Here is a 23,517-nt window from a genome sequence, read left to right as displayed (position 1 = left end):
GAAATTCAATGATGCTCTGCAATACTCTAATGATGTCCTGCAATGTGAAACTTTCTGTATTCACGCATCTGCATTCACATCAAATATTTGTTTTTAAAACTTTGTTTCCGATAACTCTAAGCCTCTGTTTTCAACAACGTATCAAGGGGAGGGGCACGGCGGCTCAGTGGTAGAGCGCTTAGCTCTGATGTGTAATGATCCTGGTTCGATTCCAGGCCAAATAAGTTTGTGGTGAACAACATCGTGTGTGTAGGTTTTTTAGAGGCACTTCCTGTTCCTCTTATGTTTTCATTTCACCAATTCTTCCATCATCATTCACTTGCTTTAATCATCGTCTCTGTTAGCATGAAGGGTATAATCGTGGGATGTTAAATTGAAAGATTTCGTTTAATTTTCATTTCATTTCTGCAACGTATCAGTTACATAAATATTCTCTTATAGATATAAAATTGAAAATCTTTAGTTTGTGACTTCATAACTCTTGAAACCACAAGACCGATCTCTAACAAATTTTCAACATAGATGAGGTTCGAACCTAAGATGGTTTCTACCTTTTAACTATGATGGTAGAACTTAACCCTTTACTGTTTTTTGTTACCATATGGTTACAAAATAATCGAACTTGTCTAACGTGAACGCTAATTCAATATTCCGTTGTTGGTCATTGTTACCATATGGCTGCACCTTTCCGCTTCGTACGCTGACTCGTTCTGACACCTTGTAGTGGGTTCGGGTAATTTTATGTGGGAAAGATGTGTTGTGTTTGTTAGTAGAAGCCAGAATTCACAGAGGGTGAAGAGGAAATATTCCTGGTTGTTAGGTAAGTAACAGTAATTTTGTTTTGTTGATTTCTAGTTGTTTATAAAGCCTAATTGAAAGATTTTAAATTTAATTTTATCAATTATATCAATTTATGAGTACGTTTAGGGTTGTTAAACCTCGCGTAACCATATGGTTACATTGTTCAATGAGGGAATAAAATTATATTATTTATTGAACTGTATTCTTCGCGATTTTATGTACAAGTGTATTTACTGAATATTTTATATTCATACATGAAAGAAATGCTTTATGTGTCTTTACTCTGTGAAATTTTTCATATTACAGTTTGGTTCATCAATTTGTTTCATTAAGGCGTGTCCATTTTCATTTTCGGCTTTCGTAAATCTAGTGAACTGTGATCAGGGGCGTTGTCAGTAAAGGCTTTGTTGGTATTACACCATTTCTAATAATACTTTTATATAGGATATCGTTAAATGTAAATGTGTTTTAGGTACAATTTGTGTACCCCTTTTTCTTTTACCCAGATCTATCCTGAACGCTGATCTATGAGAAATATATTTATAGCTTACTGACTTATTATATTTTTTAGTTTGTTCATTTCAGAGTTCAGTTCGTCGTCGCTCAAAATGGATGGGGATGGTATCTCGGTCAATGTGTTTTACGAAAAAGTCTTAAGGAGCAACAGCTGTTATATCCGATTCATCGCAGTTGCCTGACATTGATTCGTCTGAATCCGATGAAGACCTAAGTTCCTCAAGATCAAGATTATGTACCTGACAGTGAGGTATGTTGAATCATTTACCACCTATATATGTTTATGCATCTCGTAGAAGTATTCTGCTGTTGCAAATTTTCTTTGTGTTGCTGCTAAATTTTAGCATATTATATGCTTGATATTGAATATACATTTCAAAACTACTAGTAGAAAGAAAGTGGATAAAAACCCTTCCCATTTTGTTTCCTACATTTTCACTATTCTCGTCCTTTGGCGTAATATCTATAACTTGCTACTGATATTTTCATTAAATTCTATGTAACATAAGACAATTTTAAATCAGGTTCTTTGAATCCAGATTATTTCATGTTTGAAGGTTTTACTTCATAAAAAAACATCGAAAAATATCTGATTTAGAATAATTTTACCTTTGTTTCTTTTTTCAGAATAATAGCATTCCAAAAGGTCTTACATCTCTACCGGATGACATAACCGATTCTGATGCTGTCTCTGAAGTTTCAAAGAAAAAATGCATGTTTAATGCCTAGCCATTATCAAACGATAAAACAAACATATAGGGGCAGTGGATAAATCAAATATGCTAACTATAATTTATCGTACAATGAAAGCCAAACATTGGTACCTCAAAATCTTCGGCTACATCCTAGACTTGGCTGTAGTAAACAGCTGACTGATATGCAGGAGAGACCGTAAAATGGTTAGAGAATTACATATACGGTTGAAGGTATATCGTTCTGATATTACCTACGCACTTGCTACGTGTGGGAAACCAAAGAGAGGATGGTCCTCTGTAGAATCGACAATAGAACCGCAAGGAAAGACAGGTCAACCACTGAAAACTTCGCCCGAATGATGATACTACAACAGATAATATACCCCACTGGCCTATCCATACGTCTAAAGGAAGGTGCCGGTTTAGAAATATGTTACTAGTCGAATTACGTGCATGAAATGTGATGCAAGGTTGTCTTTTACTGAAATAAAAACAAAAACTGCTTTCTGGTATTCCATTCGTAGAAACTAACTATACTGCTCTAAAAATTTTATTATATGGTAAAGAAATATGTCCATAAGCACTACATTACAGTGCAAGAAAACATCCAATACCATAACCATTATTTGTAATTCATTTAGTCCAAATAAATACACTGTCATTTTTATACTAACTTGCACGCAAAAAAGTCACCATCATTTCTTGACAAGTGGCTGTAAGTTGTAATTATATGCCCCAGATATTTGATAACATGACTATTTAGGAGCTGTAACACAAAAGTATTGTTTGTAATTGAACACGGTTTAAAATATATTCAGTATTTTGCAACTGGACTCTTATATCAATTTACTATCGTACTGCTCTAGTAGAAATGGTTTTCACATAACAAGCACACCATATTGACTAATGTTACCATATGGTTACAACTATGAATACAGGCATATTGTACAATGTAACCATATGGTAACAATTCATAACTCGAAGAGTTTTGGCGGGAAAATTTTCAAAATCAGTAGAGATGATATAGAGTGCCTATATATCATCCTGTACAAGTTTGAGATTTTTTGGTCAACTGTAAGTCATAGTGAACAGTAAAGGGTTAAAGGTGGGGTAGGAGTAGGGGGGGAGATATATAAAAATAAATAAAACTTAATAACTCTTGAAGCACCAGACTGATTTCAATCAAATTTTCAACATAGATGAGGTTCGGACCTAGGATGGTTTCTATTTTTTCACTTTGATGATAGACCTTTGGGGAAGGGGAGAGATAAAGTAAAATAAATAAAACTTAATAACTCTTGAAGCACCAAACCGATTTCAATGAAATTTTCAACATAGATGAGGTTCGGACCTGGGATGGTTTCTATCTTTTCACTTTGATGATAGACCTTTGGGGAGCGGGAGAGAGAGAGATATATAAAAATAAATAAAACTTAATAACTCTTGAAGTACCAGATCGATTTCAATCAAATTTTCAACATAGATGAGGTTCGGACCTGGGATGGTTTCTATCTTTTCACTTTGATGATAGACCTTTGGGGAGCGGGAGAGAGATATATATATAAAAATAAATAAAACTTAATAACTCTTGAAGCACCAAACCGATTTCAATCAAATTTTCAACATAGATGAAGTTTGGGCCTAGGATGATTTTTATCATTTCAATTTGGCGGTGCAACTTAAGAGGGGGGGGGAGGAGAGAAGAAGAGATATTTAAAATGATCGAAACTGACCATTATTAGTGTCGAATCCATAGTTTCCGGGGTCGCTAAGATGAACAGTGATACTTCGAATCCCGTTGAAACACAAATTTAGCTCCGCAACTTGGGTGAGATATATAAAAATGATCGAAACTGACCGGTATCAGTGTCGATTACATAGTTCTCGGGGTCGCTGAGAAGAACAGTAAACTTCCGATCCAAATTCATCTTCCATTGCCCTTTAGGTCCAAAATGAAACTGTTCTCCCCGTGCGAGGAACGGGTATTCTGCTGGTATTTTATAAATTCTACAATATTTTAAGCGTATAAAAATAATGATAAAACTTATACCAATCAATAGATCTCACTGAGCTGAACTAAATTATATGAGTATAAGGGCGAGTGTGAATCCTCATGCGTAGTTTGCGAGAAAATCGTCATAAATTATTTCTTTTAAAACCTAAAAATTAATGCTTTACGATAACCATGCTATCTGTTAGGATGAAAATGATACTAAGGTATACCCTTATCACACTCTCCACTATTACACAAATAAGACGACAGTACGTAATATGGTTAATCAGATAGAGTCCAAGATAATTATTAACTTTTAAATTTTAAATTCTGATTAACTAAAATATTATCCAAGGTTAAGACATAGATCAATCAATAGGGCACATCCAGCTGAACAAAATGAAATGCTTAAGGACAAATTCCTATGTGTAGTTTTTGAGAAACAATATTTTTTATGGCGCTGACAAGTATGTGTTGTTCATTTCGAATAACTGATAGTTTTTGTTCTGTTGCCCGATTGTTTATGTTTTTGTGTACCGTAAACTGGGGTTACTTGGAAAACTGACATTTTTTTGTGTTATATGGTATAATAATGAGAGAACTATGACAGATACGCCGTTTTCTTCCAGACCAACGAAAAGTAGGCATCTGAAAAAAACAATATGGATGGTCATAAGTGCTGTGTCTTATTTATAAACTGGTCTAAAACTTTTCACAGCAATAAATTGATACTTTTTTTGTGTTTTTCGAATTTCCTGTAAATGTTCCCTGTGTTTCCGTAACGAAGTGTTTTTCTTACTTTCTTGTGCTAAATATCATTGCTTTGAGAAGTTTCCCAATGAGAACTGAGACAATCTGGGACAATCTATGGCCATTTTTTATTTTCTTCCATTTTTCTACTAAAAATGAATATACTGATCAGGGGATAGATAACGATGACATTATGAAAGTTTTGCCTAAATCTACCTACAACCACAGAAAACAATTTTTTTCCATGACTTTGCAGCAAAGAATTTCATAATGTAAATGTTTGTTCTTATCGTATTGTGTTACATTATTATTATTATTATAAGAGTACCATATGGTATTTTTGTAAAGGGTTAACGTAAATATACACTTGCAAAAATGGTACCAGGTAATTTTGTAAACCAATGTAAGGCAATTACTGATCTGATACATACATAAATTTCATAAAATTGTGTTGGGGCATGTTTTATTGCCTTAAAGAAGTCTTAAGAGCTTATGCGTGTATTGACATTTGCCAAACTTTTCCTTGCATTGTTTGAAAAACTACCGTTTATAAAAGCATATTGCAAAACATTTTTTTTACTGGCTCTGTAGACCTTCAGGAAGATAAGCTTACCATTGTAGTTAGTTTAGATTTGTTCAACAATTTATTGTGTTTAACTAAAAGGTTGTGCAAAAAAAAAAAAAAAAAAAAAAAAAAAAAAAAAAAAAAAAAAAAAATTAGCTGGATGGAGCGGGAAACGAATGAAAGAGTGTTAGAAATGGTGGAGGAGAAAAGAACAATTTAAAATATTATCAAGAAGAGGAAGAGAAGCTGGTTGGGACATTGGCTAAGAAGGAACTATATCATGAGAGGTATGCTAGATATGGTAGCAGGAAAAAGAGGGAGGGGCGAAGGAGACTACAATTAATGGAGGATATCAATACAGAGAAATCGTACGTGGAGACGAAGAAGTTAGCTGAAGACCGTGGAGTATGGAAGCTTCTCAGTTGCAGCAAGTGACCTACCAATAATGGCAGAATACCTATGATGATGATGATATTAAAAAAAAAAAAAAAAAAACCTAAATAGTAGTTTGTATCTATTATTTGTGTTTTCCTAATGGTAACATATATAGCACTGTTAGAAGTAGGTACATTAAAGTGGTCCAAATAACAAAAGTAAAATATGTTGAATGTCTACAAGGTTTTTAAAATTTCTTTTGACATCTGCTAATAGTTAGTGAAATTTCAGTGCAATTAAGTCATATTTACAAATTGCTTCATTTTACTTTTTCTCAAAGTTGTGAACACACTTAAAAAAGAACACTGAGCAAGGATATATATATATAAACATGTAACAGATTCAACACACCAACTATGTCTTCAGACTTCCACTCCTGGCTTCTTGCGAGTTGATCATCTCTTATGTACCTTCCCGAGATCAACTTTTAATTAGATTTCGCCCTTTCATTAAGAAATAACACTTGTGTTTTTTTTTCTAGTTTCACTTGTCAAATTAAAAATATATGTTTTTGCTGGGTACATGTTTGTTGTTTAATTATCCTTGTTTATCTTGATACGAAGAAAGGAAATGGAAGAAGAAAGAAAGAGAATAAATGAATAAGGGAACATAACAATTTATATAATTGTATTATACTAAGTAAATCATGTAGGTATAACAAGAACAGCAGAGGTCTCAGTTATGCACTTTAGGGCAAAGAAAACGATAGGCGTCTCTTGCATGTAAAAATTCAGGGGAACGACTAGAGGAAAGAATGTTTGCGTACCCGAACTAAATTTCCGTCAAAATCGTGAGCTAAATGGGAAGCTACTTGAGTTAGCAGGTTAGAGTTTCTACCTCTACCAGTATAATTAATATTCTTCCATCACTGGACAGTCACTTGCTACATATTTAGAAGTTTCTATATAGGGAAGGTCGGGGATCCTTTATGTCTATTGTATATTTTCTGTCTTGGTTGAATTTCTCTTCTGAATTCCCAGTTCATCTTCATACACATTATTTTATATTTTTCAGTGCAACTTTATTTCCATGTTTTTCCCCCTAGTTTTGTAAAGCTTCTTCTATAACCCATGTTTCTTTGTTGTGCTACCTTCATGATACCGTATCTCTACTCGCGAAGTTCAAAGTATTCCCACAACTAGTTTGTTCCTGTATCTACTTTCTCTCAACTGATATTTCTTCTATATTTCAAACAAATCTCTTTTCTTCTCCATCTTTAGACTGTTGAATATCTAACTTGCAGGCCCGCAAGCAGCCACAGAGGTTTGGGGGGACATGGATATGTTAGAGGGGGGAGCAACTCATTAAAAATTCTCTTGCACATATCTAAATTGTGTTTCTTGTGTTGAGGTCTGGAGGGGCCACGAAAAGTTTAGGGGGGCCAGACCCCCTAGCCCCCTCTAGTTGCGGGCCTGCTAACTTGTCTCCTGCTTTTTTCTAGATATATTTTTTCATTGAGATTCCACCTCAGTCATCTCAGGATTGTGATCTGACAACTTTTGCATTTTTTTAACCATTGTATTCATTATCTTTGTCTTGAAATAGCAATTATATGCTTTAGTGACATTCATTATTCGCAGTCTATCTCTTCTTCTCTTGTTTTTCTCCGATCATATCAGGGTATTCAGAAGACAATTCCTTCTCAGAAGTCAAATTTCATACACATATATACGCAGAGTAGTATCACTACTTAAAAACAAATATAACATTTATGTGCTCCTCTTTTATTTACTTTTTTGATATACGTACTTAAGCCTTCTTTCATTTCCTTTTCTTACACAGAAGTTTTGAGGAGGACACTTCCTCTTGTCTTCCCTCCAAAGACGCCCGTGAGAAAACGGATGATTAATGAAAGTGAATGATTGTGGAATTAAATTTTTATGCTCTCCCACTGGGAACCGAAAACGGAACCATGTGTTCCCAAAGGCACACGCGCTAGCCACTAGTCTAGCGGAGAAGGTTGTTATTGAATCAAATTTGGAACCCGGTCATTATAATGGCTTATTGCGAAAACACTTCCCTAATATCCAAAAATCTTTAACATTCAACCCTAAGAAAAGGAGCTCCCAATGCTTTAGTGTTGGTCTCATTTCTTCATTTATCTCACCTAAAATAGTATTTTCTCCAATTTAGTGGATCTTATAAAAGCACTGATTTTAAAAGAATTTTTAACGTCATTTTAGATTTTGCATTTTGAAAAAAATGCTTGATTCTAGGTATAAATAGATTCTGAATTGATTACATTGCTTAACCCATATACTAATCAGCAAAGCAATAAGAATGTTGTTATTGGCTCTTACACTTACCTTACATTACCACACAGCTCCACAACCCGGTATGGGCCTTGGCTTCTTCCACCAGTTGCCTCCATCTTTTCCTGACTCTGGCTGTCTGTTTCCAGTTAGCCATTTTCAATATACGGAGAACCTCTTGTGCATTATCTATCCATCTCTGTTTGGGTCTCACTTTTCTTCTGCTAGAAAAGATCTTATCATTCATGATCCTTTTGGGAAGGCGATCTTCTTTCATACGTTCCACGTGATCCATCCATCTCAGACTTTGTTTTTTTTTTATGTAGTGGTGCTATTCAGCCGGTTCACACCGGTTCGCCAAAACCGGGTATTAAAATATTTCGAGTTTGCAGAACCATTTGTTATACCCAGACATAACAGTAAATTTTACCAAGTTATACCCAAGAACAGCAGATTTTAGTTTAATCATCTTTGCATTTTAGAAATCTTACAGCTATAGGGTTAAACATATGATCTCACAACAAGGTATAAACGTTTATTTCTTAATCTCACATGCTCACATTTCAAGAATGAGAACAGAGTTCACGTGAGTGTAGTAGTGAGGATTCTTTATATTTTAAAGGCATACATACAATTATCAACAATTGAAGCGGGGACTGCCAAACCACACAAGTCCAGCTGAAGAGATATTGATAAAATCAATAAAAACTGAATGTTTCTTGGAAATATGAACTTGGAAATCAGATTTTTTTCGTACTTATACTGTATTTTGCTGAATAATAAATGTCACTAAGTATTAAAATAACGAGTATTACAAGTATTTTGTCTATAATAAAATAATGAAGATATTGGACTTGTGTTATTATGGAACTCAATCGTTTGTTACATTGGTTTCAGATACTATAACTCTGATTTGGAAAGGAATATACTAATGTTTAAGCAATAACATCTGGAAATGAAACAGCAAAGTCACTGCATAAACACAGTCTCTATTTTTACAATAATGTAATACCAAAAACAACACATTTAGTTTACTCGTATCTTTTCTTCACTTAATCAGAATCCTACACTTCACTTCCTGATTCCTCAGTACTGGGAGTCTGATCTTTATATACTGGTCCAGAAGTCTCTGAAAGTAAAGTTGTTCTGCAGATAAAGTTGACGACAGGTAATTTTCAATATCTCTGGCCTTGGTAGCTTTGGATGTTTGCTTTCCAGAACAACATAGGTCCATGGACTTATGTGGTAATGAAACTTAACATGTCAGTAACATGCGGAAGATATGGGAACCTGTGTTGTTTTGAATGTCAAACGATAGAGCTCAGTTAGATGATTACAATGATATATATAAGGTCTTTCCAATATTTTTTGACAACCATCTTTCTGGGATAATTTGTTTCCAAGATATTCGCAGTGATACCTAATTTCTTCACGGTGATACGTCGCAGTGATATCTAATATATATTCTCCATTCCTCTCCAGTTTTAACAGAGCCATACATCTTCGATATTACTTTTCTTTCGAATTGGCGTAGGTTATTTTCGTTTCCTTTGGTAAGTGCCCATACTTTTGAAGGATATGTTACTATTGGTTTTATGAGGGTTCTATATATTTTTAACTTTGTGCTTCTGTTTATTATCTTATTTTTCAGCAGCATGTTGTTAGCGTAATAAGCTTTGTTTCCTGCTTGTATTTGTTCTTTTATTGCTATTGTTGTGTTGTACTTGTTATCTATTAAATATCATAAATATTTAAATGTGGGCACACTTTCAAACGTCTTTTGTATTGTTATGTTCGTTTTATTTCTCCTATGCTCTGCAGTTTGTTATTATCAAATGTTTGGTTTTGCTCACGTTCACCTATAATCCCATTATGCTGGTTGTTTCTTCCAATTCTATGTACATTCTTTTCAGTTCGTTTTCTGTTCTTGCGATTATTGCAATGTTATCGGCGTATGCACAGATTTGGCTGGTTTTGTACAATATTGTTCCTCGTTTGTTTATTTTGTGTATGGCTGCATGTAAGGTGATTACAAACAGTATTGTTGATAATCCGTTTCCTTGTTTAACCCCTTTATTATATTGAAATTCTTCTCTTAATAATGTTCTATTTTTTTTACTTTTGTTGTGGTTTTATTGAGCGTCATCTTGAGGTTTTTGTATCAGCAAGTTCTCTAGTGTCTCTATGAGTCTGCTTCTGTTCACAATGTCCAAAGCCCATTTCAAATCTATGAATAATATGTGTAGATCCGTCTTTTTTCTATTACCTGTCTCATGATAAACAGCTGGTCAATCGTGCTGCAATTTTTCCGAAATCCCCATTGGTATTCCACTATTTCCTTTCCAGTATATTTCTTTTTTGATTCTATTGTTGATTATGCCTGTTAATATTTTGTATGCTACATTTAAGAGCATGATTCCTCTGTAATTTTTACAATCTATTTTATCTCCTTTTTTGTGCAGAGGATGTATTATTCTTATCTTCCATCTGTCTGGTATTTCTTCTTCCGTTCATATTTGCTGAATTATATATTTTTTTCTTTCAGTTTAGGTTCTGCATGTTTTATTAATTCTATGGTTATGCTATCTTCTCCTGGGCCTTATTGTTCTTCAGTTTATTATTCATCTCTTCTATTTCTTCTTTGTTACTTCAACTTATTCCTCAGATTTTCCTTTCTTGTATGCTTTAGCCATCTTATCTTTGTCTATTTGCTCCTGTTGCTTCTCTTCTTGCTCTTCTTCCACCTGTGCCTGAGGGTTCAATAGTTCATTAAAATAGTCTGTCCATATTTCCATTATTTTTCTTCTTTGTCTCCTACTATGTCTCCTTTCCCGTTTTTGTATCCTTTCACTTTTGGCTGATATTCTCTTTTCATTCCGTTCATTACTGCATAAAATTTTCCGGTTTCATTTTCTTTACTTAAATTTTCTATTTCCTCTATCATACCTTTTATCATCTCTTTCTTTTTCTTTTTACAAACCTTTTCCCCCTGTTTCCTCAGATCTTTATGTTTTTCGTAGTTGCTTCTTGTCTCTCTCTATAGTACTTTTCTTCTTGCTTCACTTTTCTGTCTAATTATTTCTTGATAATCTTCATCAAACCATTTTAATTTATTATTTCCATTTTTCTTTAGTCCAATGCCGTCGCAGCTTCGTTTATACTATTACCTCTTCCCATTTCTCTTGTATCATTGAGTTTGCTTTTTCTGTCATTTACTTTCAATCATGTTCTCGAATTTATCAGCTTCTTCTCTGATCCAGGGGCGGATCCAGGACCGATTTCTGGGGGGGTCGTCATACTGCTACTTTTAAGGGCTCCAAACTTTGGGATGGGTTTTATTTATATATATATAAAATAAGAAACTTTTCTCTTCTGAGGGGGGGGGGCGATCGCCCCCCTGGATCCTCCCCTGCTCTGATCTTTAATTTATCTGTATTCCATTTTTCATTTGTAACTGTTTTCTGGTGTTGTTTACTGAATATTCTCTCTCTTAACTTTGTTTCCACTTAAAAGTGATCTATATCGCATTTTAGACCCCGTTCGGCTCTTAACATCTATTATGAAGGATGTATATCTGCGGTTGATAAGGACGTGATCTATTTGTTTTATCGTGTTATTATCAGGAGATTTCCAAGTTCCTAAAGGTATCTGTTTGTTTGGGAAGCTTGTACTCTTTGCTAATAATTGGTTCCTTATTGCAAATTGAATTAGCAGTTGTCCATTTTCATTGCTTTCTGCATGTAGTGTATTTTTTCCAGTGACTTTGCATCTCTGTTTCCTAGTTTGGCATTGAAGTCGCCCAGTACTATTATTATATCATATTTTGGTGCGTTTTCGTAACTTTTCTCTAAGTTCTCGTAGAATTCTTCTTTCTTTGCAATGTCTGTTTCTTCAGTAGGGTCATGGACTGTGATTATTGAAAGATTTCTGAATTTTATTTTTATTCTAATTTTGCTTATTCTTTCGCTGACTGGTATATATATTGTAGTGTATTATCTCTGAAATGTCTGCCTATCATGAATCCAATTCCACATTGTCTGGTTTTTGTTGGGCTTCTGTTGTAAAAAAAAAAAAAAAAAAAAAGTGTAGTTCTTTTTATCAATTCTGCCGTTGCCTTCTCATCGAATCTTCTGTAATGACACAATATCCATAATTTTTCTATTGACTCTTGAGCGATCTCTTCCATTATCCCAGGTTCTAGCATTGTTCGTATGTTCCATGTTCCTATCTTCACATCCTTCTTCCGTTGCTTTGTCGCCTCCACTGTTTCTTTCCAATTCCGAGGTTCTGGCTTCTGTTTCTGAACAGTTTCGTTTTCCGTAGTAGAGTTGTTAGCCCTGCGCACAACCCCCAACCTGGAGGACCAGGAGTTTTCTGTCTTCCCTGGGCGTTTGTAGGTCCCCTACTAACTGCAAGGCAGCAGTCTGGTTTTGGTCCGCCTGGGTGATTTCCGATACCCGCCATATCTGGTGGGCATTCCCCTATTCGCCACCTGAGGAGGCGCCCGGTGGGAGTCCAGCGACTCCCGCGGGTGTTGTTGGCTCTAGTGGAAGTAAAAGATTTACAGTTTCACTGTATTGTGTCACTAATGTTGGTAGTAAACGTAAATGGCCCAGAGTTACAGTTCCCGTTTTATTCCAATAGAATTTATGTATATTGTAACAAGAATAGGTGACCCTGCCTAGCATAGTTGCTAATGCTGTCTTTGTTGTGAGTAGTCCCGGGTTCGATTCTCGGCAGGGATATTCGTTCGAAAAAGTGTAAAAGATTTTCTTTTTAGGCCAGCAATTTCGAGTGAGGCTTTTCTGGGTTTTACTTATTCACACCGGAATGATACCCCACACAATGATCCCAGGTCGCTTCCTTCCTTCCCCATTCCTTTCTTCCTCCCCACTTCCTCGGGCAGTGTGATCGCCAGGAGACGTCATGCTTCATACTAGGGATGGCCACAAAGTTCCGGTTCCGGCGGAACCGGTTCCGCGAGGAACCGGTTCTGGGAGATCCGGTTTTCAGAACCGGTTCTGGAACCGGTTCCGGACCTGGATCCGAAAACCCGGTTCCAGGACCGGATCTTAGGAACCGGTTCCAGACCTGGATCCGAAAACCCGGTTCCAGAACCGGATCTTAGGAACCGGTTCCAGATCTGGATTTGAAAACCCGGTTCTAGAACTGGATCTTAGGAACCGGTTCCAGACTGGATCCGAATGCCCCCAAAGACCCGTAAAGGAGGCACAAAGTTCACCAAAAAAAATGCAAAGAGGATTATGCACTTGTGCCTCCCTCGCCCAGACCCCTTGTGTCCCCAGAAAAAAAAAATTTTGGTCCACCAGTTATTGTTTAGCCAAATGAGTTGGCCAGTTTGCCTGTTTAGTCAACGAGTTTGCGAGTTATCCAGTTTATTTAGCCAAATGAGACAAGCGGCCGCCGCTTGGGCGCCTGCCTGTCGCTTCCACTATTTCATCTAGCATACTGTTCACAGTCTGCCAGCAACTCGGGTTTAGCGTAGAGATGGTCAGAAAGTTTTGGTTCCAGCAGAACCGGTTCCAGACCTGGATCCGAAGAACCGGTTCCAGACCTGGATCCGAAGAACCGGTTCTAGTTCTGGATCCGAAGAACCGGTTCCGGAACCGGATCTTCTAGAACCGGATCCGTTCAGACCCGAAAACCGGTTCCACCAGGAACCGGTTCTGGCCATTCCTACTTCATACATGAAGGGCTAACATGGTTCAGCTTAGAAATCTAATTTCTAATCCTAATCCTAACAAGGATGGATAGATAGTTTTAAACACATGTTACTCACAAGTTTTGCGTTATAGCTAAATTAGAATTACATGCATATTTCAATTGTGGGATTTGTAGTTTGAATTCCCTAAGAAATTGCGTTGTTTAGAACGATAAGAAGTTTTACTGCTACATTCATAGGTTACTTACAATGCAACCTTTCGATGACTCAAATGTTCTTTAAAATTTATTATTCATGTTTCTGTCTATACTTGATTTCTCTTTATTTTTAGGCTGCATGATGTCGGCTGCCTTTGAATCTCATTCGACAGCAATTATCTTCTCAAACCCTATTGATCAGCTGACTCTTGTGATGGCTGGAGTGTTTTTCAATATTAGGTAAGCTTAAATTTTGACTAACATGCAGAAACACACACACACACACACACACACACACATATATATATATATATATATATATATATATATATATATATATATATATATATATATATATATATATATATATATATATATATATACAGAGGGTTGATTAATTCGTGTGTCAATTTCATTTGTTCACTGTGCAAAAGTGGTATGAGGTAAAGCGGTGCAATTTGGTGTAGCTTTAGACGAAGGGCATAAGTTTTGATTCACGCATAGAAGCATGTCACTTGTACTAAAGATTCAAGATATATAGGGTCAAAGGGTTATGATTTTTTCCTAATGGGATTACAATGGTAAATTCTGGAAGAGCCTGAAAAAACAAATCGAAGTGATAACAAAGGAAAAGCTCTATGGTATGGTGCTATGTCGCAAGCCGACCAAATATGCGTCAATCAAGTGTCAAGGTCAGAGGTCACGGTCAAATCAAGGTCACAGGTCATCTTGAGAACCCAACTGAAAACAACGCAATGTCCGTACTTCATCATGTCAAATGGGTTCTCAAGATGACCTGTGACCTTGATCTGACAGTGACCTCTGACCATGGCATTTGATTGACGCATATTTGGTCGGCTTCCGACATAGAATCATACCATACAGCTTTTTCTTTGTTATCACTTGAATTTAAGTTTTTTTAGGCTCTTTCAGAATTTACCATTGCAATCCCATAAGGAAAAAATCGAAATTTGACCTTTGACCCTATATCTCTTCAATCTTTAGTACAAATGACATGCTTCTATGGAGAAACAAAACTTATGTCCTTCGTCTAAAATTACACCAAATTGCACGGTTTTTCCTCATACCACTTTTCTACAGTGAACAAATGAAATTGACACACGAATTAATCAACCCTCTGTGTATATATATATATATATATATATATATATATATATATATATATATATATATATATATATATATATATATATATATATATATATATATATATATATATATAGATAGATAGATAGATAGATAGATAGATAGATAGATAGATAGATATAGATATAGATATAGTAGTTGCGGAGTTGACCACACGCGGCGCCACCGGTCAGTCGTTGAAAATGGAGACTTTCATCCATTAGACTAGTGATGTGCTGACCATGCATCCTCAATTTCAGATTACTGGCTGGTCGGATTAAGACCTTCAGGGCTTCTCGTCAGGGAATTTTCTTTAGTTTGTTATAGTGTGAGATTAGTTTGAACATAACGTTGATTATCCAAGAAGATTTAATTTTTCATCCGTAAGATATTATTTCATCTCAGGAATTCAGCTTTGGGGAAAAGTTGTACTAAAGACTAAATAAGGATCTCCTATTCAGGTTTTAAATGTGAATTTATAAATTCTATTTCAAATTATTATCATTATTACTATCTGTGAGCACCTGTCGTTGCAGGATCTTAATTCAGAACCTGGATAAAAACAAAAGAAGTTAATTGATAGGGTACCTATCTTCTGTTGTTATGTAAGCTGGCATGTCCAGAATGTAATGTCGGTTGTATAAGGGAAGCATTCCTAGAAACCACGAGAAACGTGCATAAATTTAATAGTTATCCTCCGGAAATCCCACTCCCCACGCCCAAAGTGGAAAAACGGGTTCGTACCCGCTTAGATCTGAAGATTTACCTGTGCATAAAAATTGGTAGCTCTAGGGGAGTTGTTTCTATGTGGAAGGCTGATATCAAACATATGCATATTATTTTATTATTATTATAAAAGATTATTATTAATATTATTTAAAGTATTGAGAACAACGACTGAACTATATAAAAAAAATCCACTCAAAATACAGAGTGTTTAAAAGTATATGGCTAAACATAAGAGATAAGTTCCTAACATGTAAGTCTCGCAAAAAGCTGACTGCTTAACATGAGGTCGCGGTAGCTCAGTGGTAGAGTGGAAAGGGGGTTCGTGGTTCGATCCTAGCTCGCGCCAAGTGGGCTTTGTGGTGGACAAACACTGTGTCTGTGGGTTTTCTCGGGGTTTTCCTGTTTTCTCTCACTTTCTTCATTCTATCATTTCATTCATTTCTCATCATCACCGCCTCATTTACCTATCCAGCATAAACCTGGGACGTAAAACTTAAAGATTTCATGTCTGACTACTTACTTTCCCCTGAAAGGCCGAATTTTCACAACTATATCTGTGTGACAATTTACTATTTTGGTTTGAAAGAAAATCGTTAAATAGCCCAAAGATTTATTTAAAAATTACTACTGTTTATGGATAAGAGTTCAGGGTACAGAGAAGATGGGTGCCCAAGATTTTTTGAAAAACACTGTACATATAAGATAAATGAGATACTCATTATGATTATGGACTTTCTGAGGTAGAAAAGGATTTTGACGCAAATTATACCAAAGTTGACTTTCTGTTTCTTTCTATTTGTTTCGAACTCATTAGCTTCTTTTTAAATGATTTTGATATTTCTCTAATTATCATCATTACTATCATTATATTACTCTAATTATCGTGTTAAAGTGAATTATTGTCAATTTTAAGAGTCATAGTCCATAGATTTAGTATAAATGTTATATATGAGTCGCCCAATTCCAAAATGCCTTTTGTCCACTTTTCTGGAATGTTTCTTTTCTAATTCATGGTTTATGATTTGTTAATACCTAATTTATCGCATTTAATGTGTTTAGGTATATAATTACTTTTACAAAACTTATACCGCCTATTTTCAGAAATTAAGATGGTAAGAAAAAAAAAACTTTATTTTCCGAAGGTTTTGTAAAGTAGACAAGAGACTTTTTTCAAAATAATAATAATAATAATAAGCAATTCATATGTTTACCATATGGCTACCCAGAAGAAAGAAAGCTAATCTAAACATTAAAATGGAACATTTGTTACAACAAAATGGAACAAAAATATCAAAAAACAGAAAATGTTACCAAACCTTTAGGCTCAAAAAAATATAGCAGAAGTAACGAAAAGGATGTTCACGTATCAGTAGGAAAAAACAAATTTACCAACGTGATTAACTCAGAAATGTATATATTCAATACAAGTTTTCCGTTCTGCCAGAAGCAGTCCTTAAATTAGAAACTAATGTAAGTTGTTAAGCAAACAAATTTCTGTACTGGAAAATATGGAAAAGTTTCTATTGTAAATGGAAAATTTTGGGAAAAGACGAGGAAGAGTTACTCGTGCTAACTAAAAGTTCTGATTTTGAATATCTTGTAAGCTACTGATAAAGCAATGCCTGCAGAGAAAGAAAAGCTTACAGAAGAAATGAAATTAAATAATACTTTAGCATGATCTTTACAGACCACCAAAAGTACAGTTTGGCTGCAGATAACATGAAAATCAATAAATAAATAAACGCGGTTGTGTACTATGCAACAAATGTTACATAGCAACCTTTAGCATGAATATTACCATAGTTCATCGGTGATTTTGAGAAAGGGCGTAGTTAAATGAAAATTTATGGTGCCTTCCATTTCAACTCAGGCAAAAAAATATAAAATTGTACCATCACTATCTCAGATATTGTTGAAACTTTTTTTATAGCAACTAGACGTGTTTTTAAGAGACCTATATTTTTTTTGTTTTGTCGAAAAAAATTTTCCCGCCAAGTAATGGGCCATCAAAGACGGGGAGTACAATTTATGAATTGTAGAAGACATGGAAAATGGTCAACTTCGGAGCTTCACCATTCGGCTATGGAGACAGGTAGAGTTATAATTCTTGTTGTGGTATGTACATAGGGATATAAATAATCTATATTTTATTATAGTTTGGTTTGCACATGCGTATCTTTTTGTACATAAATTAACAAATGAACGTCAATTTATCTGAAAAGTCGAAGTTTTCGAATTTTTATCGTGCACTTCCGGTTCGAATTTTAAAATTCTGTTTTCACGGTTGGTAAGACCTAGCTACCCGCTTTCCGAAACAATTTTTGTATCGCTTCTGTGTGCAACCGTTTTGTCGCAAAAAATTCGAGAAATTGTAAAATTTTCAAAAATCGCCATTTTTGGGCGCCATTTTCTCGAAAACACCATCTTTTAAAATTCTGAAATTTTGTCAGATGGTGCAACTTTACATGAATAATAAACACACCAAATATCATTCTCGACCAATGCTTCATGAATTAACTGCAACCTTTTAAAGTTAGCGAAGTTTTATTAACTTTGATGTCACAGTTAGCAACACTGGGAACAATAAAAGTGCAATGATTTGATGATGTTTGTGGTTCACATTCATTAAATGAAGAATAAAATGTTTTCTTGACTGTTTTTTTATTATTGTTTTGATCAAGAAGGCTCTTTGAAATAGTAAAATGAACCTCCCCCTAATCCTCCGTTTTCTTAAACCGAAATAATCTGAGGTGGAAATTACAATTACGAAACTCACAAATTTCAAGTTCACTTACTTAAAATGGTCTTCGGAAACTAAATTTCACTGATTTTTTTAATATTTTTTTTAATTTTTTACATGGACCAATCATTTGCTTGGTTGGTGTCTTCTTCGCTAATAGCATGTAACCGTGCACGTGCTCCAATAAGTGTTGGCTCACTCACAACTCGTTCAGGAGTGGATCTAGGGGGAAGAAACTTTTTTATTTTATATATAAATAAAACCGATCTTAGAGTTTGGAGCTCTTAAAAGTAGCTCTAAGTAGCAGTATTACCCCCCCTCCTTACAGAAGTCCGTCCTGGATCCGCCCCTACGTAGCACATTGTCGATAGTCACAAATGCTGAAGGTCCATGTGGAAGCATAAACAGCACTTCAACTTCACGTAATTCATGATTTATTCATAATATTTCTGCTACGCACCACTGATTATCATACATATATGTATATAACAAAAGTTCCTTTTTGCAGATTTCTTAAATCTACACATTGAATTGCAGAAGTTCGATTTTGGGGGAAGCATGAAGTTAATTCATGGTGACCCGTTACTGCCATAAAAACTTCGCCATTTTCCGAAAGCCAAAGATGACTTCGTTGAATACCAGTTACCGGTCGCATACTTTCCCTTTTTTTCTTCCGGTAGTCGTCGAATTCAGTTCCAGGCAACAAAACGAGAGTAATACCCGGAGTTTGTACTTGCACTATACTCACGAATTCTTCTACGGTTTTAGTGGGGGCGCGGTGGCTTAGTGTTAGAGCGTTCACCTCCGGTGCTTGGGGTCCCTGGTTCGATCCCAGATCGCGCCGTGTGGGCTTTGTGGTGGGCAAACACCGTGCTCGTGGGTTTTTTCGGGGTTATCCCGTTTCCTCCCACTTTCTGCATTCCACCATTTTATTCATTTCTCATAATCACCGTCTCCTTTAGCCTAACCGGCATAAGCGTGGGACGTAAAACTTAAAGATTTCATTTCATTTTTTTTTCTTCTGTGGTTTTAATACTGTGTATCTATCTGTATTTGCCTAAGTTTATGCAGCGTTGCCACATTCTTTACGCCCCCCCCCCCTTCCTCAATACCGTCGCAGAGACCCTTACATGGCCGGTTTCACTGCAAAACCACTGCTTTATCGGACCTGTCTGCATCTGGAACATCTGAAAGCTATTTTTAAAGTGGGATGCAGCTCCATCAGAAATCACTGACACGATTTGGGAAATTGTAGACACTTATTTTCTCGTATTCAAACCTTTTTCTATAAAATATATTTTCGCTTTTCTTCGAGTATTTTTAGAATCTTGTCTATGGCTATGAGTACATAAGCCGAATCGTGTGTTTTATCGTCGTTTATTACATCAAAACTGTCAGTTGTTTCATATTCCGGTGATAACTCTGAATTTCACTTTGCAGAATAACAGTCCAGATTTCAGCGAAGTCCATATGATGTAAAATAGAATTTGTATCTTAAAATTTTATACGGTGATTTTCGGTAGCAATTAATTCTCTTTGATTTTCTTGATGTAGTCATGAATTACAATTCTTACAGTTAAACCAGCAATGTATGATACGAAAACAGAAAGTGGCACAGTTTTTTAACGAGATTATTGTTTTCCCATATGGCATACGTAACACTTTCATTTTCATCAGGATCAATAATTAAAGACTCCACACTTATTCCTTCCACCCAGGACATTCACCACATTCTTGAAGAAGACAGTTGTCATTTTCTACGGATCATACTACTAAAGGAAATAGGTCACTCATGACAGCTTCAATACAGGCTGCACCTTTGATTTGTAGCAACGCAGTAGCAGCTAACTTAAAATTTGCACAATACACACATACATACACACATACACACTTCCCTCGCAGGTTGCGGACTGACCCACTTTAGTCGAATACTGTAAAATTCCGAGTGACCCATTCTTATGTTGGGATTGTTCTGTTTAAAAAGTCAATAAATTTCTTTGGAACGCGTAAGAAAACGTTTCTATTTTTTAAAACTTTTTGTCCTTTTTCAATCACTGTAATGACATCGCACTTAATTGTGACTTTGTCTGGAGCATTCCAAACCATCACTGAGGTAATAGTTCAGGCATTTTGTAGATCATCAGAATTTATTGGATGACCGTTTCAAGTAAAGTTAAAATTTGTGTGTTTCGTAATTATAATTTCCACCTCAGATTATTTCGGTTTAAGAAAACGGAGGATTAGGGGGAGGTTCATTTTACTATTTCAGAGAGCCTTCTTGATCAAAATAATGAAAAAAAACAGTCAAGAAAACCTTCTATTCTTCATTTAATGAATGTGAACCACAAACATCATCAAATCATTGCACTTTTATTGTTCCCAGTGTTGCTAACTGTGACATCAAAGTTAATAAAACTTCGCTAACTTTAAAAGGTTGCAGTTAATTCATGAAGCATTGGTCGAGAATGATATTTGGTGTGTTTATTATTCATGTAAAGTTGCACCATCTGACAAAATTTCAGAATTTTAAAAGATGGTGTTTTCGAGAAAATGGCGCCCAAAAATGGCGATTTTTGAAAATTTTACAATTTCTCGAATTTTTTGCGACAAAACGGTTGCACACAGAAGCGATACAAAAATTGTTTCGGAAAGCGGGTAGCTAGGTCTTACCAACCGTGAAAACAGAATTTTAAAATTCGAACCGGAAGTGCACGAAAAAAATTCGAAAACTTCGACTTTTCAGATAAATTGACGTTCATTTGTTAATTTATGTACAAAAAGATACGCATGTGCAAACCAAACTATAATAAAATATAGATTATTTATATCCCTATGTACATACCACAACAAGAATTATAACTCTACCTGTCTCCATAGCCGAATGGTGAAGCTCCGAAGTTGACCATATTCCATGTCTTCTACAATTCATAAATTGTACTCCCCGTCTTTGATGGCCCATTACTTGGCGGGAAAATTTTTTTCGACAAAACAAAAAAATATAGGTCTCTTAAAAACATGTCTAGTTGCTATAAAAAAAAGTTTCAACAATATCTGAGATGGTGATGGTACATGCTCTGCCTGAATTGAAATGGAAGGCACCTTATATACAATATTCCACATAATTTTCACGGAGATGTTTGAAATTCAATAATTAAGATATTTGTTATTCCATCGTGTTTTATTTTATTAGAGTTAATGTTTCAAAGAGATTTGATTACTTTTATCTTCAGACTTGTACTAATATTGTTAAAAATTTGTTTAATTTTAAAATGTACTAGCTGAACCTGCGCTCCCTACACAGCGCATCATTCACATATGAGCTTGAATCTCCTTTAAATTCTTCAAAACATCTGTACATGTTCCTTTACAGACAGAGGTGAAAGACGCCTTGATAAAAATCGGCAAGAGATACCGTAAAGGGAAGATTTTTTCGATTATTTTTTCAATATCTCGCACCGTTTGCAAGATTTGAGTCTACTTCCGGTTGGAGTTTCTAATTCATGTATGATAAGTTTTTATTTCTTCTTGCATCCAGTTAGTAAGCAAATACATTACACACACCAGTGCATTTTTTAAGAAATCTCTACTGGGTATCCAGGCACAAAAGAGCTTTTGACACACACAGCAAAATTCAAACGCACAAAGATTTTTAAAGTGCATTTTTGTGTAATGTACACTTTTGAAATAATAGCATACAAAATGACGTATTTGATTAGACTTCTGCTAACCATTTCATTTCCCATTCAACACATCGCCATCAATACAGGAGCGTACAGTTTCTTTTGTACATTTTGGCTCAGATCCGCCTTCAGGCCGGTACTTTAAGATAAAACCGTACTGTGTTATCATAATTGGATATTTTCCTTCATTTATTTATTTATTTACTTTTATATCCATAGTTTTAAGTTGGACATAGACAGGACAAGAACAAAGGAACGCGATTGATACAGATGGAGAGGATACAAAACACACAATACAAAACACAAACTACTCAATAAGGAAATAACAATACGTGAACTTGAGTAAATAATTCCCTAACGCAATCATTTTATGTGTATACGTATATATTCAGTACTAAATATTACTACCAATACCCTTTTTCCTAAGAAACAATGTAATCAAAAATTTATCTTTATGGTTTAAATCTTATCAATAGTTTAAATCATAGCATGTAATCTATTTGTTAATGGTTTCATTTCTACTATAATTTTTGCACTTTATATCTTAATCTGTTTCACATTGTTTGATTTCTCTTCTGTTTTAAGGCGTGTTATTCCACTTGTAACTAATTAATTTCTACTATTATTTTTACATTTCAATTGCATTGCTCAGTTTCTTACATATTTAGAACTAAACTAAGTTTCTCGTCTAGTTACCATAGGTTTGACGGAACCATTAATATCATTAGCAGTCTTAACACCTATATTACTGTCACGGCAATTGATACATGATCTGCTATCACCGCATACAGGGCACTGACTAATTACCAAAGAAAAGAAAAATTTCTGGCAATATTTAAAAAAACTCGCGCTGAAGAAGAAACGGAAGAATACCAGTGACAATCTGAGTATAAAAGATTCTAATATCTGAGTATAAGGAAAAAAGGGGGTGGGCACAAAGGTAACCCGCGACAGATTTTAGAAATATTTTGTTAGAGGCTTCTCTTAGGAATACTTCATGTTTAGAAATCACAAAATTTTAGGGGGAAGGACTTGAAGGTTGAGTAATATTTAATTTGTTTTATATAGAAATCCTAAAATTTTGGAAGAGCTCAGTCCCTTCACCGCCGGCGTAAATCCTCCACTGAAGGTAACAGTGCAACAACGAGGGTCAAAAATAGTTAAAAATAGTGCTTTGTGCTTAATGGACAATCCATTACTTTTTCATACAAGTTTGTGCCATCTATTAATTATATCAGAAAATTTGCCTGAACAAATCTCAATTACCGATATTGCCCATAACTGACACGAAATGGTTGGTTGCCAGGAAATGTTAGGTCAGGATAAAACAGGTTA

At 35.2% G+C, this 23,517-nt stretch overlaps 1 protein-coding gene across 1 annotated transcript in view; it reads left to right on the top strand.

Annotated features, from left to right (window-relative positions):
- The window catches only part of LOC145671341 (protein scarlet-like), a 138,011-nt gene that overhangs the window by 95,561 nt on the left and 18,933 nt on the right, over positions 1-23,517 (top strand). The window contains exon 14 of the mRNA XM_081740363.1: positions 14,022-14,127. Coding sequence (XP_081596489.1) covers positions 14,022-14,127 — 106 coding nt within the window. The remainder of the gene's footprint in view (positions 1-14,021; positions 14,128-23,517) is intronic.

The sequence above is a fragment of the Thermobia domestica genome, chromosome 15 (genome assembly GCF_964235325.1).
Source record: "Thermobia domestica chromosome 15, izTheDome1.hap1.1, whole genome shotgun sequence".
In the NCBI taxonomy this organism is placed as follows: Eukaryota; Metazoa; Arthropoda; class Insecta; order Zygentoma; family Lepismatidae; genus Thermobia; species Thermobia domestica.
Note: the sequence above shows the minus strand (reverse complement) of the source record. Positions and strands in the feature narration are given on the sequence as shown.